We start from the raw sequence: 17,791 nt of genomic DNA on the forward strand, positions 1-17,791 counted from the left end.
AGAATCAGTTTTCATACCCAGGATCTTTCTTTATTTTTTTAAATTTTTTATTTATTTATGATAGTCACAGAGAGAGTGAGAGAGAGAGAGAGAGAGAGGCAGAGACACAGGCAGAGGGAGAAGCAGGCTCCATGCACCGGGAGCCCGACGTGGGACTTGATCCCGGGTCTCCAGGATCGCGCCCTGGGCCAAAGGCAGGCGCTAAACTGTGCGCCACCCAGGGTTCCCACCCAGGATCTTTCTATTGATGTTACAGATTAACTGTAAATCATTTTCTAGTTGAATATAATATGCCAGCTCTTAGGTAATAGAATTTTCAGAATTTTGTCCATAATGGTAGTCTTTAATGTGTTTAGTAATTGAACTAAACAGTACTGCCCTTTTCATTTGTAACTGAGCCACCCACGTGTCCCTTGCCTTTTTCATTTGTAAACTGGAAACTTAAACATTGTATTTGTAGTAGATATAGCCTTAAGTATTATTTGGGTACATTTTTGTAAATATTATGCAATATCTAGGAGATAGAGAATTAGTTCATAGCTTTTTTCCTCAAAAACAATTGTTTTGATAAACTTTCTTTTGTGTAAAAATCACAGAATAATTTTAAATGCTTAGAATTTCCCTGAGCTTTTAAAGTGGAAGATACCATTATATCCACAAATGGGTATTTTCCCTTGAAAAGGTAATTCAGTATAGTTGTTAGTGTTTTTTTTTTCTTGTCAAACACCCAAGAAATTTATTTAACTCAATATCAAGTTTATAGTAGGAATAACAACCATATTAGCAGATATGATTGCTCATCTAAGTCAGAAGCATTGAATGAATTAAAATGGGAAAAAAGATTAAATTTTGAGTAGAGGGAAAGGGGTAAAAATGTCACTAAATACAAAATTATTCTCAAGCTTGTTTGTTTTCTTTACCAAATAAATCAAGTTAAACTTATTTTTAGGAAAAGATTTATCTTTTTAATATAAGTTTACAAGACATTAAAATTTTTAACTGCGAGTAATACCACCAAACTGATTTTTGTCCATCTCTATTTTTAAAAAGTACAACTGGTATTCTTTAAGAAATGAAAGATGCTGTCTCTTTTATTAATTAATTTCTTCTGTTCATCAATTGGCTACCCTTCACATTACAAAATGAGGATGGAGCATTAATCTTTACTCTTTAAGCATTCTGAGCTAGTAGATCTGTTAAAGATAGCCATATACAATCATATAGGTTTTCTTATTCTAAAGGACCCAGACCACTTAGGATATTATCCATTAATATACCTGGTATTTTTAAGGCTACAGTCTATTGCAATTTTTAAGAAAAATGCTAATTTGTTCTTTTTCCTTTCTGATAAGTAATAAACAAGAATTTAAGTCTAATGTAGAAGCAGAGTAAAGTTAAATATATGATATTTTATGTAATTTTAAGTATCTTAAGTACTAAATGAGGTTTTTATACAATTGTTCTTGTTATATTTTTCAAGGAGGACTTGCTGCGTTTAAAGAAACAGATGAGGGTATTCTGTCAGATATGTCAGCATTACCTGACCAACGTGAATACTACTGTTAAGGAACAGGTTAGTAATGACCCTAGATAGCCATCTTTTGTAAGCAATCTTTAATAAATATCTAAACTAATACAGAAAATTTAAGTAATACTGAGATGTGCAAAGTAGAAACATCTGTCCATCTGTATTAGGCAAAGCTCAAAAAATAGATTAATTTCATATGGAGTTTATAAATAGTATTATAGATTGCCCTCATTGTGGTTATTCTGTTGTTATTTCTTTATGACTCACTTGACAAACAGATCATATATACAAATTAGATGTATGAAATTATGTAAATCATTCTTGGAAATTAACAAGTACAAGTATGCCTTCAGGGAGGGAAACTGGTCTATATATATGGTTTTGTCATCTCCGAGAATATTATCAGGTAGATTCTGACATTCCTGCCCATCCTGATTGTGTATGTTATTTTTTCTTTTGTGGACTTTGAGATAAAAATTTTATTTTATTTTTATTATTATTTTTTGAGATAAAAATTTTAATCATTTCCCTGCTTTCAGAGTGTTACCTTCCCAGTTCATATGCCCTCATGCCATTACTGTTAACCTCCTGATTCTGGAAATAACATTGTTAACTGCTACCATCAGTGGTTTTCGCATCTGTAAAATGAATTTTGATCCTGGGACTGAGAGTCTATTTAGTTTTAATTCTCTAATAGAGAATTAAGCTTTTTTGGACATATGCTTTTTTAAATGCTTCTGTGGAGAAGGCAGTTTTATAATCATAATAAATTAATAATGATACAAAATAGTTTTGGTGATTTCAAGGTTTTTTGGCCATTTTATTCTCCTTAACCTTTGCATATTGGGATAGAGCCCCATCCGTCATCACATGTGCTATTTTCAGCAATTTGTGTTATGTTAGGTACTGTTTGTTTATTTTTTTATTTTGGGGAGATACTATTTAAATAAGGGTGTATTTACTTAAAGGCTGTGAAAGTAGTTCAGGTATAGTCATCCAAGTATAAAGCGATCAGTAAAGTCGTTCAACCTTTGTGATTGTCACTTGTCTTCATTTTATTTTAAAATATCGAAACTAATTTTAGTGAAATACATTTGGAGTTTTATAGTTAAAAATTCACATTCAATATCCAGCCATTAATTTATTTTTCTTCTTACTTCCAACTCCCTTTTGTCCCTCCTATACATATATGCTTGGGCATAAATAAATTAGAAGTTAATAAATGGGCAAGATACAGTTATTGGCTTAGACATTTTTCTTGCGAAAGTATGAAGTTTATTTCTATAATTATTACATTGCTGAATTCTGCAGTTTTAAGTATGTAGTTTTGAATTATAGCAATAAAGGGTTTGGAAATTTAATTTTTGAAAAATTCACATGAAAGGAACAAAAGTTTCTGTAGGTGGTAAATTGAATTTAGAGTTAAACTCAGGATAGGATTTTAATGAGGTATACATAAATCCAAAGTTAGTAGCATGAAATATTCCTTTATGTTTTCATATGCCACCAAGATACTCAGCTTAATATTCCCAAATTCTTACAGTGTTAACACAATTCCTTATGGGTTATCTTAACGTAACCTCCTATATAGTCTGTTGTTCAGGCCTTGGCAATTAATTATTTGGTCATGAAATATCTTGTATGTCAGTCTTCCTAACAACTTCCAGAAATATGTCCTAGTCAGTTCACTTGACCTGTTAGTTCACCTTGTTAGTAAATATCACCGTGCTTATCCCTTTTGTTTTCTTACTGTGTATGTTGCACAATTTTTTGTAAACTCAGATATACTGATGGGTATAAATGACTACTGTAGTAGTAAAATGAGGAAAGCCTGAAAGAAGAATTAAAGGGATAAAGGAAAGAGAAAAAAGTTAAATGTGGTTAGTTCCAAAAAGATAAAGACCTCATTGAGATATGCTTTGTGCTCTGTATTATGAATCTGTCTAGCAGTAGTCTTCCTTTAAGTGTAATTTGCTATTGACTTTGCGACCCCCAAATTTTATTTCTGTTACCTTTTCCCAACAGATAATTAAATTTCCAGTTTTCTTCTGAATATTTTTACCAGTGTTTGATTCCATTTAAAACTCCTGACTGAATGAATGAATGAATGAATGAATGAATAAATAAATAAATAAATAAATAAAATAAAATAAAATAAAACTCCTGACAGTTTTTATAAAGCTCCCTAAGATCTAACTTTGACTTTATTATGATATTATCAGATTTGTCTGATGAATAATAAGCAGGCACATAATTCGTTGTGTTTGTACTTAATCACCACACATATTGAATGAGAGTGCTTAAAATGTATCAAGTACTTTGTGATCCCTCTTCTAGGAGATAATCTCCTTTGTAGAAGTTTTTGTCTTCCATAGAGAAAACAAATGGGACCAGGTTTATATGTTATTTTATATTTAGGAATGTATACCACGAGACATTGTCAAACAGTGTAGAGTGGGATTTGGATTCAGAAAACTTAAGGCTGAGTCCTGACAGCATGTTCTGATAGTATTAACATACTGTACAAGTCACTTAGAGTTGCTGAAAATAATATTTGTGGAATTATCTTGTAGTTAGTGAAGCATGATTATATCTACTAGTAATCATTATTACTAAAATTACCTTCCTCAGCCTTAAAAACTTAGGAAAATACTACACACTGATTTTTCTTAAGAGATGGATTCTCTTTCTGTGTAAATATGTTACTTGTAACAGTTGGTGAGAAACCTTGGATTATAACATGCTGTACTGTTTTTATTTTTTTTAATAGGCTTTCACTATTCTCTGTGATATTCTGATGATCTTCAGCCATCAAATTATGTCAGGAGGGCGTGACATGTTAGAACCATTAGTTTACACCCCTGATTCTTCATTGCAGTCTGAGTTGCTCAGCTTTATTCTGGATCATGTCTTCATTGAACAGGATGATGATAATAACAGTGCAGGTAATTTTATTGGCATCTTTTTGTTAAGTCTTTGCATCCACCATAAATTTAACAGTGATATAAAGTGTTACAATACTATTTGATATTTTATTCTGAAAACATAAAAAACAAAGATCCATGTTCCAGCACATTTGTATTAATTTTTTGTAATACTGTAAAAACACATTGAGGAATGTGACTTGTGTAGTGCCTGGTACGTACTCAATAAAATTTACTCACTTTTCCCCTGAGTCATTGCTAATACCAGTTTTCAGGTAGTTTGAGCAGAATAAAGTATTAACTGACATTAATGTTGTATACATTTATAACAGGTTTTCATATTTTGAGGTGGTATTAAACTCTGAAATTTCTCAAGGTTAAAAGATGTTTGAAATTGTTCTGTAAATGTCTGGGGCAGTACAGAATGTTCACAGGAAAATAATTGTACCAACCTTGCCTACTGTTAAGTTACTCTTTCTACCCTAATTACATACAAGATGACTTACTTGAGCAAGAGGTCATGAAAAAACAGTATTGGGTACCTTCTTTCTGGGTTTTGTTTTAATTTGGAGTTATACTTGAAGGACAACATAGTATCAATATATGTGAATCTCCATACATATACTGACACATCACTGTAAATTAGATTCTAAATACATGTAATTCTAGACCTGGCTTGTAGCTTATTTTCAGTAAAGAACTTTGTTATCAAGTATTTAAAACTTAGAAGAGAATTGAGAAACCTAGAGTAGCAAAAAACAGTTGTCAAAAATCCAAGCAATAAAGTTTATGTACTTAAGATTTTTTATCTTTGAATTGATAGTTTACTTATACTATGTATTTATTTACTTGCTTATTTTTAAAGATTTTATTTATTTATTCATGAGAGAGACAGGCAGAGGGAGAAGCCCGCTCCAAGCAAGGACCCTGATGTGGGACTTGATCCCGGGTCTCCAGGATCATGCCATGGGCTGAAGGTGGTGCTAAACCACTGAACCACCTGGGCTGCCCTACGCTTTTATTTTTAACGTTTATTTGACATTTATTGGTCAGCAGGCAATATATGGGGTGCTATGGGTATCCAAAAATGAGACAAGGGTTTTCCTTTAAAAATTCAATTCAATGGGCGCCTGGGTGGCTCACTCAGTTAAGCATCTGCCTTGGGCTCAGGTTATGATCCCAATATCCTGGGATTCTGGGATTATCCTGGTATTGAGCTCCACATTGATTGGGCTCCCTCTCAGCGGGGAGCCTCTTTTTCTTTCTCCTTCTGCTGTTCCTCCTGCTTTGCTCTCTGTCAATTAAATAATTTTTTTTTAAACAAAAGAATTCAAGTGGAAAAGACATCTAAAAACAATGCGATTTGATAATAGAAGCATGTATACATTGTTGTGGGCATGTAGAGGAAGTTTTAAGCAGTCTGGGAGTCCAAACACCATTGAAATAAGCTAACATCTGAATTGGATTCTAAAACATGAGTAGGAGTTTTTAAAACTTCTATGGGAAAGCATAGTTGTATTCTAAAAATTGATACAAAATCAGTTGTGGTTCATAACCCTTTTGTTATAGTTTGAGGGACTGGCCTCTCTGCTTCATTTATACCATGGCACTAGAAGAGAATAAGCTTGCCAATACTTCTAAATTTTCTAGGAGCTTTTTGAAATTATGCTCAGTCTTACCTCCTTAGATTACCCCCTCCCCCATTTATACTTTAAAAATGAAATATATTCCAGTTTTGGGGGGAAAATGTAAAATATGACATACTTGTCCATACCTACCACCAGCATTTGTCAAATTTTGCTGTTCATTACTGATTTTTTTTTAAGGGAATAAAGTATAGATACAAAAGAAGTCCTCATTTATATCCCTGCCCAATCCTAATTATTCTTTTTCCCTGGAGATAACTGCTATCCTGAATTTGTTGCTATCATGCCTTTGCATTTTAATTTTGTTATACCAAAAAAAATTTTGTTATACCAGGAGTTTATCTGTTAACAATGTATCATTTATTTTCTGTGCTAGCTTCCATATAAATGGTATTATGTTGAACATTTTATTTTGCATCTTGCTTTTTTGCATTAACATTTTTGAAATTTTTCAGTGTTGACATATGGTTATAGCTTATTCATCTTGACTGCTGAATATTATATAATATGAATTAACCCTACTTTATCCTTTCTTTAAAAAATTTTATTTATTCATTTTAGAGAGTGTGCAAGCGGGAAGAGGTAGAGGGGGGAGAGGGAAAGAATCTGAAGCTGACTGTGCACTGAGCACTGAGCCCAACGCAGGTCTCAATCCCATGACCATGAGACCATGACCTGAGCCAAAACCAAGAGTTGGACGTTTAACTGACTGAGCCATCCAAGCACCCCTACTTTATCCATTTTTTATATTGATGAACATTTGTTTTTAGTGTTTTCCCTATTATAAATAGTGTTATAAGGAATGTTCTTATACTTACCTCCTTGAGCACGTGTGCAAATGCTTTTCTAGTGCCTACTTAAGAGTGGAATTGTCAGATTATATAGTCTATGTGCATCTTAAAATTGACCACATGTTGTAGTAATGTTCTCCAAAAACAGTCGTATTGTTTTATTCTCCCACCAGCAGCATGAGATTCAATTGCTTTTCTTTCTCCTCTAACCCCTGGTGTTGTAGAACCATGATTATTTAATTTGTTGGCCCACATTAGGTGAGAAGGAGATAGTAAAAGACAATGCTTCTAGAGGCCCTGGCACAGGCAGCCTGGGTGGCTCAGCGGTTTAGCGCTGCCTTCAGCCCAGGGCCTGATCCTGGAGACCCAGGATCGAGTCCCACAGTGGGCTCCCTGCATGGAGCCTGCTTCTCCCTCTGCCTGTCTCTCTCTCTCTCTCTCTCTCTCATAAATAAAATCTTTTTTAAAAAAATAGAGGCACTGGCAACACAGAATAATAATGGCACTTGATATCTATGAAAGGCCTAGTGTGTTAGATACTTTTCTAACATTCTTTAATCCCCACAAAAAGAAAAGGTGGCTAGTTTTGGACAAAGAGGTAAAAAAAACTCAAGGCTTCTTACTGGCTCAGTCAGAAGAACATGTGACTTGATTTCAGGGTCATGAATTCAAGGCCTATGTTGGGTTGTAAAGATTACCCCCCCCCACACACACACACAACTTAGAAAAACAAGGTGAAAACTCCCCAAAATCAGAGCTCAAAAACTCTCTGTGTGATTTAGTCTGTAGCGGGAAAACATCTATATAAGAGTACTTCCTAAGAGTAGTATTGAACAGTGATTGGAAGTGGTATTGTATAGAAATCCATTATCATCATGGAGACATTTAGAAAAAGCATACACATTCACTGTAATCTTTCAAAAGAGTAAACAAAACATTTTAGGTTTCTAAGCAAATGGCTTTGGAATTCTGAAATATGCACTTGGGATAACAAAACTTTTTCTGATGATCTGTCTTAAACTACCATTCTCAAAATTTCGCTTTAACTTACTAGCAGTTATTGAGGATCATTAGAGATAGGGTAAAGTAAACGTTTGTTTTATGTTTTTATTTTCTCCTTTTTAGAGGTTTTATTAGAATGAGGCAGATTACCCTTATGTAGGGAACCCATTGTATCTGTGCCTAGGTGAAATGTGCCTATTTTCAGTCTTTTAGGGGAGAATTTCAACTCCTAATTTACTGGTATGTTTACAGACATCAGTTATATATCGGCATTGAGACCAAATGATAAACATTTGTTTTAAATAACATTCTTATTTTACACAAATTATTTTTTTGTATTGGGAATCTTATATTGACGACCTGACAGGAAATAACACCTAGCAGTTCTCAAAGGAGATAATATAAATAGCTAAAAATGCATGGAAAAACTTGGACTTTACTGCTAACCAAAGAAATGTAAATCAAAATAAGACAGTTTTTAATAAGTAATTTTGTTTGAAATTTTGCACAGAGGAAAATTCTTTACATAGGTTCTTATGTAAAAGGCTTCATCACAATTTTATTTGCAACATCAAATAGTTAGAAACAATCTTTTGGCAGGACTTGGAGGCTATAGTCTGGCTTCCTTGACTACAAAGTTGGAAATAAGTCTATTTTCTTGATAACTCTAAATCTGAACATCTCACATAGTGTATCAGAGCAGAAATATGTGAAGTTTTCTTAAAAAGAATAGTTCCTAGATCAGACTTAGTGAATATATGTCATATGTATAAAATAAGTACGTGTTAATAAGAGTTGGAGTTAAGGTGGGATGGGGTTATCCCTGGAAGGGATAGGATAATTTCTGAGGTTGGCTGCCTTCCCTGTGAAGAGCTTTAAACAACAGACATTGAATATGCAGACCTCATTGGCATGCTATCCTATTAGGGAAGTGGGTGAATGCGTTAGGCAAGCTCAGCCTGACTTCACTAAACATCAGTTCATCTCTGACTCACTCCACTTGTTCTTGTTACATGTTTAGTAAACAGCCTTATGATTACTATTTGAGTTCTCAAAAATTTTGTCTATTGGGATTAATGGACTGATCATTCACTGAGATATTGAGTGATTATAATTTGGATTTTATTTAAATGCGTGTACCATATTTTTCAAATTCTCCCAAATAAAGGTATTTTATAGTGAGAATTAAAAAAATACATATGGCTGAAGTAAAATACAGATGGCTTAATGTTTGTAACTTTTTTCCCCCAGATGGTCAGCAGGAGGATGAAGCCAGTAAAATTGAAGCTTTGCACAAGAGGAGAAATTTACTTGCAGCATTTTGTAAGCTAATTGTATATACTGTGGTGGAGATGAATACAGCTGCAGATATCTTCAAGCAGTATATGAAGGTAAAGTTGAAAAATGGATAGCAACTTATTTTTATAATGCTTAAAGGAAAATGTAACACTTGCTTTTATGCTTGATTGCCATTAAATTTTTTAAATAGTAAATTACTTTTCTAGCATAAAATAAATTTCTTTTAAAATTTAATGTTTTTGGTAGTATTACCTCATACTTCTAGTCTTGGGTTTATTGAGTTTATTTCATTTAGAATATTGGGACCATCTTGTCTTGGGTTAACGATCACTATTAGAAATTACCTTTGGGTTTAGTTTAAGATAACAGGATGGTGTTCCTCCTCTGCTTTATAATAGCATAAAAAGGGTATTGTTCTAGGAGTCAGGAGACCTAGCTGCTATAGTTTTGGCTTGGTTATAATGCATTCATGACCTTGAGTAATTCAACACTTCTTGTGTTTCTTCATCTGTTCCACTGTGATAACTAAGGTTCCTTTAGTTTGATAATCTGATTTGATTCACAGTGGGTTATTCACAATTTTCATAAGTACCTGTGAGATTCTCTAATTTTTAAGTGGTAGTAGAAAGGATATTAATTGTACTAATGAAATATAACTAAATATGGTAAGATAGTTTTTCTTTAATCTTTCTCATGTAAAATCTAATTATAAATATAAACTTTAAAAGCCTTTGCTGTCACCAAATAAAATATGTAATAAATTTGTCAAAACCAAATTAATTAATTCTCTCTTTGAAATATTTTGCTATGTGATAGAATTCTAGCACCATTGTAAATTACTTTGGAACTTAAAGTTGTTTGGCATTATCATTTTTACATTTTTTAAAAGAAACTAAGGTTTGTGAAGTCGTTTTGCAAATTTTAAACTTTTTCGACAGGTATTATAGATTAAAGTCAATTTTATTAGTCATAAGGGTATGGTTATCCTGTTATAACCATCTGATAGTTATATATTCATTTTGAAACAAGGTCTTACATTAGAAAATATTTCATGTTCATTAAATGCATAAGGTAAATGTCACACACAATGAGTTTTCTTTTAAGTGTTAGTATGCTGTAGTTTCTATAACCCAAATTAATAAAGTTGGAAACTGCATGAGACCTACATGCCAGTAACAATAAGTTATAAAAGTAACTGATTATATCCAATGTCCTCATAGTTCACAGAACACAAGAATTTTATGTCCTTTGTGCTATTTCAGAAAGCATGCATAGGCATTGTTTTACCCCACACCTCCTTAAAACCAGTCTGGAGCATAAGGTGATTGGATCTCAACTGCTGTTTTGGAATTTACTAGTGTTAGGGATTAATATGCTTGAAAATTATCTAAAGTTTCAGTGACATTCTTTCTGTCTTTGAATGCATAATTTCAGCCAATTACATATTTGTGACATACATGACTAACATAAAATTAGTTTTATTGTCCAGGAGTTTTAAGAGATAACGCTCTAATTTATACAAATTTCTTTTCTAGTATTATAATGACTATGGAGATATCATCAAGGAAACCATGAGTAAAACAAGGCAGATAGACAAAATTCAATGTGCAAAGACCCTTATTCTCAGTTTGCAACAGGTAAGATATAGAGTACCAACTTCAGGCAAACATAATAATACCTAATAGTTTTCAATGTAACAAGTAGAAAACTGGGCAAAGGATGCAATAGACAGTTCATAAAAGTAGAAATACAAGATTTTCAGTCTCACTAATAGACACTCTGCAAGTGGGATCATTTTTTGCTTTCGGACTGGCAAGATGGGCAGAACTTAGAGCTATCTAAGCTATGGGGGAAATAGGTACTGTCAGCAGTATATATTGGCACAGCCTTCCTGGTAGGCAGTTTGGCAATATATGTCAATATTTACAATGGTATATGCCATTTGTGGCAGCAATTCTACTTTAAAATTTTATCCAAGGTGATAATAGGACAAGTTTGCAAATTACACATGGCAACATTGTTTATAATAGCAAGAAATTAGAAATAATCCAAATGCCCATCAATAGGATATTAGTGAATATATTGTATAGTGCATATAAAATATAAAATTAGTGTAGATTTGTATTCACTAATATGTAAAGATAACAATATATAGTCTGAGAATAAAATTTAAAAGATTATAGTATAGCATCCCTGTAAAATTGTACTCACCTATATATCTATCTGGAAAAATAGTTACGAAAATTTTAGCTTTGGTAGGTTTAGACTGAATTTTACTTTTTCATTTTCTTATTTTAGTGAGCATTTACCAATCTTATAACCAAACTCTACCGTATTCATTTACATTTTGACAGTGGTATATAATTGGTAGGTATAATTGGAGGCAGGTATAATTGGATAGAAATAATTTACTTAGTATACTTTTGTCTCTGGAGACCAAGTGCATGCAGAACATAAGCCAGCCTTTCTCAATTTCATAAGGTTTCTTGCTTTTAAGAAATCTAGGTGTTAAATTTCTTAATTCCATTTGCATATTTGGATATTTATTAAAGCTAATAGAATATAAAAGGTATTGAAAGGTTAACATTAAAGTAATTTTTTTTCCCTATAAAATGTTATTCACTGTAGAAATTTTAGAAGATATAGAAACTAGAAAAAATACAGCTTATCCTTGTTTTTCACTAAAATACATTTTTAGGTTTTTTTAAAAGATTTTATTTATTTATTTATTTATTCATGAGAGACAGCGAGAGAGAGGCAGAGACAGGCAGAGGGAGAAAGCAGGCCCCATGCAGGGAGCCCGACGTGGGACTCGATCCCGGGTCTCCAAGATCACACCCTGGGCTGCAGGCGGCGCTAAACCGCTGCGCCACCAGGGCTGCCCACATTTTTAGTGTTTAATAGCCTTCTTAGTCTTTTTATGCCTGTATGAAATCTTAAGTTTTATAAAACTGAACCATATTGTGCATTCTATTTAGCAAGCCTGAATTTTTTATGTTAATAAAAGCATAACACTTTCGTACCATTACATACTTTCCAATTTTTAATGACTGTATAGTGTTGCATTTTGCATACAGGGATCATAATTAACCAAGATCTCTTCTTGTTTAATGCCGAGGACTTTTGTAATCCTTGCCATTACAGATAGCACTAAAACATTTTTGTACCTATGTATCATGTACAAATATTATTATACCTTTGGATAAAGGGCAGTAATTAGAATTGCTTTGTCAAAGGACATCAAAATTTTACAGCTTTCAATACAGATTCTTCTATAGAAAGGTTATCTCAGTTTGTTTCTAGCAGGTCAGAGTACTCATTGCATGATAACTCTTAACAGTAGTAGCCATTATCTATTAAAAACCTTGGCCATTTGGTAGTTGAAAAATTGTTTTGTTGTGCTTACTTAGGATGAAAGATCTTGATGTGAAGATTTATCATGTAAATGTAAAATAATAGCATAGTTGCCTAATAATTGAGTGGATTTCTTTTTTTTCTTTATATTTTTATATGCTTTTTTAATATCCAGTTAACACCAGAATAGATTGTGCCATAACTAACCTTAAGAGTTTCTGGGGAAAAAAAAGGTTTCTGATGTCAGTAACTACCTCTGGTCTGAATATATGAAGTACTATATTTTTGGTCATTTGTATCATGTTTTTAAAAAATCCATGCTTTAGAATAAAATGCAAAGCTTTATTTATGGAACATCTAGTATGTTTTAAATAGAGAATATGTGATCTTAATAAAAGATATTAGTAATCCATAATTATAACAAAAGTTTAATATGCTTTCTTTCTTTCCAAACAGCTTTTTAATGAAATGATACAGGAAAACGGCTATAATTTTGATAGATCATCCTCAACATTTAGCGGCATAAAAGAGCTTGCTCGACGTTTTGCTTTAACTTTTGGACTTGATCAATTGAAAACAAGAGAGGCCATTGCTATGCTACACAAGTAATCTCCAAATATTTTATTCAGATCTCCTGTTTTTTAGTCATGAAATTTTTTTATTTATCCCTTATTTAGAATAACCAAACTCAATAGATGCTTTATTGTCTTTTTGAGAACCAGTAATAATGATATCTCCATTAACACATGTGTTAGGGTTCAAACTCCTTTTATAGAAAATCTTTGCTTTAATTAAAACAATACAGAATCTTTATACATTATGTGAAGAAAAGCAACATATATTCATCAGGTATTATAAACTCTCTTAACAGCTTTTATTATAATCTCACTGCTAGGCAGAGAAATTTTTGAGATTTGATTCAGTTTTTCTCTTTCTGGTTCTGTTTTCTATTTTGTCATGACCTTTTCCTTTGTTTTGAGCTGCAACCTTCTTTCTCTCTGCATATATTCTTTGCTTTATCAAAATTGGAAATGATCTGATTTAATTTGGGGCATGTAATTTAGTTGATCAATCATACTTTCAAATATGAGTATATTTTAGAGTTTTAACATATCCAATACATGGTCAGTAATCTCTTTATTTCTTAATTCTAGATGAAGAGCCTGACCTTTGGGAAAACTAAAACTCTTTTATGAAATTTCTCTGTTTGATTTGTGTCTCTTTTAGTCCTTGCTTACTTAGTTATAAAAATGTTAAATGTCTCCCTACAGAGATTTTTCTGCTCTTTAAGTTAGTCCCATGCTTTCCCCAGCTTTAATTCACTCTCTCCTTTCACTTTGCTGTAGAAGTTCAAATTCCTTTTTATGCCTTTTAATAATACATTGGATGATAATTGTAGGTAGTATTTAAGGACCACACATGTAGTGATTAGTGATTATCCTGAGAAGGTAATATATTACTTCTTCATGTAGTAGCCTGCCTTCTTTTCTCCCCAATTTAATTTGGATTTTTACACAGTTACATTTTGGAAAAGGGTATATGATTATAATGTTGAGGTGTTATCTTGATTTGAAGTATTTATTATTAAGTAAATATAGTTAAAATAGGCCCTGAGTAAAGTTTAATTCTTTTTTTTTAAATTTATTTATGATAGTCATATAGAGGGAGAGAGAGAGGCAGAGACATAGGCAGAGGGAGAAGCAGGCTCCATGCACCGGGAGCCTGACGTGGGATTCGATCCCGGGTCTCCAGGATCGCGCCCTGGGCCAAAGGCAGGCGCCAAACCGCTGTGCCACCCAGGGATCCCGTAAAGTTTAATTCTTAAAACATACTCTTAAATGGGTCATTATGAAGAGTTTTCAATAATTATTTTTAAGTTTGTTCTATATGTTATGATAGGTCTCCTTTATATCCTGAAAAATACAGAAAATGTACTGATCATTACATGAGAGAATTTGGGCTATTTTCTATGGAGAAGAGACCTGAGGAAAGAATGTAGAAAAACCACAATCAAAGTAAATGATAGCTATATTTGTGGGGTTTTGTTGTTTGTTTGTTTGTTTTAAAGTAACAGTGACATAAAATGTAAATTTTCTCATTCTTACACTATAGCCTCCTTATTCTCTTTATTCCTCAGATTAAATGCATGGCAGTGGAAACATCTTAGTATGGAACGAAACTAGAGAGAAATTGCCTAAGTTACCAAATTTTGTATTGTACTCCTTTAAATGTTTCTTTATTGTTGCAGAGATGGCATAGAATTTGCTTTTAAAGAGCCTAACCCACAAGGAGAGAGCCATCCACCTTTAAATTTGGCATTTCTTGATATCCTGAGTGAATTTTCTTCTAAACTACTCCGACAAGACAAAAGAACGGTGTATGTGTTAAAAATATTCTATTTAATTTTGTTTTGAAATTCTTAAGGATGAATTGTTATACTTGATTTTTATCCTTTTTGCACACACACAGATTAGAACTGTAGGATTACATTAATGCACAAAAAACTTTAGAAAATTTATAATTTAAGGATTATAACTATATTTTATGCATTATACTCCATTTTAATTCTGTATGTTCCCCTCACAGTGTAGTTGTGGCTTTAGAGGTGTAACTTGAATGCTTTATGTATCCTCATCTGCATTCTTCACTTAGTATAACCAAGGAGGGAACATTGAACAGACAATAATATTGGTAATTCATCCAAGAGCATCTTAGCCTGTGTACTAAGCTGTGACTATACTGGAAAGTAGGTTTCCTTTTTATCTTTTTTGTTTTAACTACTAGTCATATCCTTAGCAGGCCGGCCAGTAAGACAATATTTTTTCTAGTATAGTCTCCTAAAATGGCGACTTATGTTCTAAAAGAGCCCAACGAATGCAATTAAATTCTCAAAATTCATCCCCTCTTTGAGGTATAAAAGGGCAGAGGAATATGAATAACTCAGTATATGTAAGTCTTCTGAAAGTCTATCAGTATTTTGCACATAAAGATGTATACATTTTACATGTAATTCTAAAGCAGACCAAACTAATCCCTGGTGATACAAGTCACAGTAGTGGACACTTTTAGGGTTGGGGATTTTGAATAGGAAACAGGACATAAGGTACTTTGTAGGAATGTTCTTTATCTTGATGTATGGGTTACATGACTGCATTTATTTGCAAAATGGTCTGACAGTACTCTTTAAGTTCTGTGCATTTTATTACATATAAATTTATCCCAATTAAGAATTAACACTGTTAATCAGAGAAATACAACTTTTAAAAAAGATTTTAGTTCTTCATGGGAGATAGAGAGAGAGAGGCAGAGACATATAGAGATGGAGAAGCAGGCTCCTTGCATGGAGCCCGATGTGGGACTCGATCCCAGGACCCCAGGATCATGCCCTGAGCCGAAGGCAGATGCTCAAACTCTGAGCCACCGAGGTGTCCCAAGAAATAAAAATTAAAGCAATGAAAAACCATTTTTTGCTTAGCAGATTAGCAAAAAATAAGAAGTCTTGATAGTCCATAGCATTGCCAAAGATACGGAGCAAGAAACTTTTATACATCGTTGATGACTATAAATTGGTATAAGACCACTTTGTGGAGCCATATGACAATGTCTAGTAAAGTTTAAGATTCTCTCTACCTCATGATCCATTAATTCTATTCATAGGTAGATAACCTACAGAATCTGTTACATGTGTGTACATGGAATACCGTAAAAGAATTTGACCATCACATTGTCTGAATAGAGGAAAGTTCAAAGGAACTTAACATCCATCAGTTAGAAAATGAGATCAGTAGATTTTTATACAAGGGAATATCATAAGCAGTCAAAATGGTTAGATTTTTTTCAAAGTAAATATTCCTTAATTTTCTTAAACCACCCATTCTTCAAATTTCTGATAGTCTCATGTCATAAAAGGCTTTCTACAGTTCAATTGAATTGGGATTAAAATAAGATTCACACATCCGAATTAATTTTTTTAAATTTTTGTCTGTTTATTGTGGTATAATAGACAAAACTAATATATTTAAAGTGTACAACATGATGATTATATATATATATATATATATATATATATATATATATATATATAGTGAGAGGTTTCCTCTGGTCAAATTAATGAACACATCCTAAATCTCATATATTTACCCTGTTGTATTTAAATATAAAAACAGTTTAGAACACTTAAGTGTTCCTCTGTTAGCAAATTTCAGTTTTACAGTGTTAGAATAATATAGCATCAGCAGTTATCACCACAGTAATAATTAATAAGTTAGATCCTCAGATCTCACTCATCTTTAAAATTTTTTATCCTAACTTATTGAGATATAGTTGACATATAACCTTGTGTAATTTTTAAAAAAGATTTTATTTATTTGAGAGAGAGAGCAAGAGAGCAAGCACAAGTGGGCAATAGAGGCAGAGAGAGAGGGGAGAAGCAGGCTCCCCACTGAATGAGGAGCCTGCTATGGAGGTCGATCCCAGGATCCTGGGACCATGACCTGAGTGAAAGGCAGATGCTTAACCGACTGAGCCACCTAGGTGCCCCTAACATTGTGTAATTTTAAGGTGTACAATATGTTGATTTGATATACTTAGATATTGGAAAATGATTAACACCATAGCATTAGGCAATGCCACTTTTCCAAAAATGGTTATTTAAAACATAATGTCGAGTACAAAAGGCAAAGTATAAAACTGTTCTATAATGTTTATAGACAAATATATAGTAAAAGTATATTATGACTTCACTCCTGTGGAATTTAAGAAACAAACCAACATGGGGATTGGGATAGGGAAAGGAGAAATAAACCAAGAAACAGACTCTTAACTGTAGAGAGCAAACTGATGGTTTCCAGAGGGAAGGTGGGTGAGGGGATGGGTGGAATAGGTGATCAATACTAAGGAGAGCACTTGTGATGAGCACTGGGTGTTGTATGGAAGTGTTGAATCCCTAAATTCTAAACCTGAAACTAAACACTGTATGTAAACTAACTGAAATTTTAATCAAAACTTGAGAAAAAAAATATATATTAAAAATATAAACGTATGTGTCAGGATGTAAGATCAGGTTAGTAGCCTTTGTGAACAGGGAAGAGAACAAAGAGAAATAGCACCAGCAAGGGCTCCTTATCTGGAATGTTCAGTTAAGCTATGTGGTAGATACATATTTGTAAATCTCTACCCGTGAGTATATTTTGGCTCAAGCTCCATATGTTGTCATAGATCGGTACCGGTTTTTAGACTGACAGTATA

At 32.9% G+C, this 17,791-nt stretch overlaps 1 protein-coding gene across 18 annotated transcripts in view; it reads left to right on the top strand.

The window, feature by feature from the left end:
* The window catches only part of STAG2 (stromal antigen 2), a 137,264-nt gene that overhangs the window by 103,693 nt on the left and 15,780 nt on the right, over positions 1-17,791 (top strand). For all 18 annotated transcript variants that reach the window (XM_035711645.2, XM_035711644.2, XM_025431078.3 and 15 more), the window contains 6 exons: positions 1,481-1,573; positions 4,299-4,473; positions 9,143-9,282; positions 10,726-10,827; positions 13,001-13,149; positions 14,793-14,921. In XM_035711645.2, coding sequence (XP_035567538.1) covers positions 1,481-1,573; positions 4,299-4,473; positions 9,143-9,282; positions 10,726-10,827; positions 13,001-13,149; positions 14,793-14,921 — 788 coding nt within the window. The remainder of the gene's footprint in view (positions 1-1,480; positions 1,574-4,298; positions 4,474-9,142; positions 9,283-10,725; positions 10,828-13,000; positions 13,150-14,792; positions 14,922-17,791) is intronic.

The sequence above is a fragment of the Canis lupus genome, chromosome X, assembly GCF_003254725.2.
Source record: "Canis lupus dingo isolate Sandy chromosome X, ASM325472v2, whole genome shotgun sequence".
In the NCBI taxonomy this organism is placed as follows: Eukaryota; Metazoa; Chordata; class Mammalia; order Carnivora; family Canidae; genus Canis; species Canis lupus.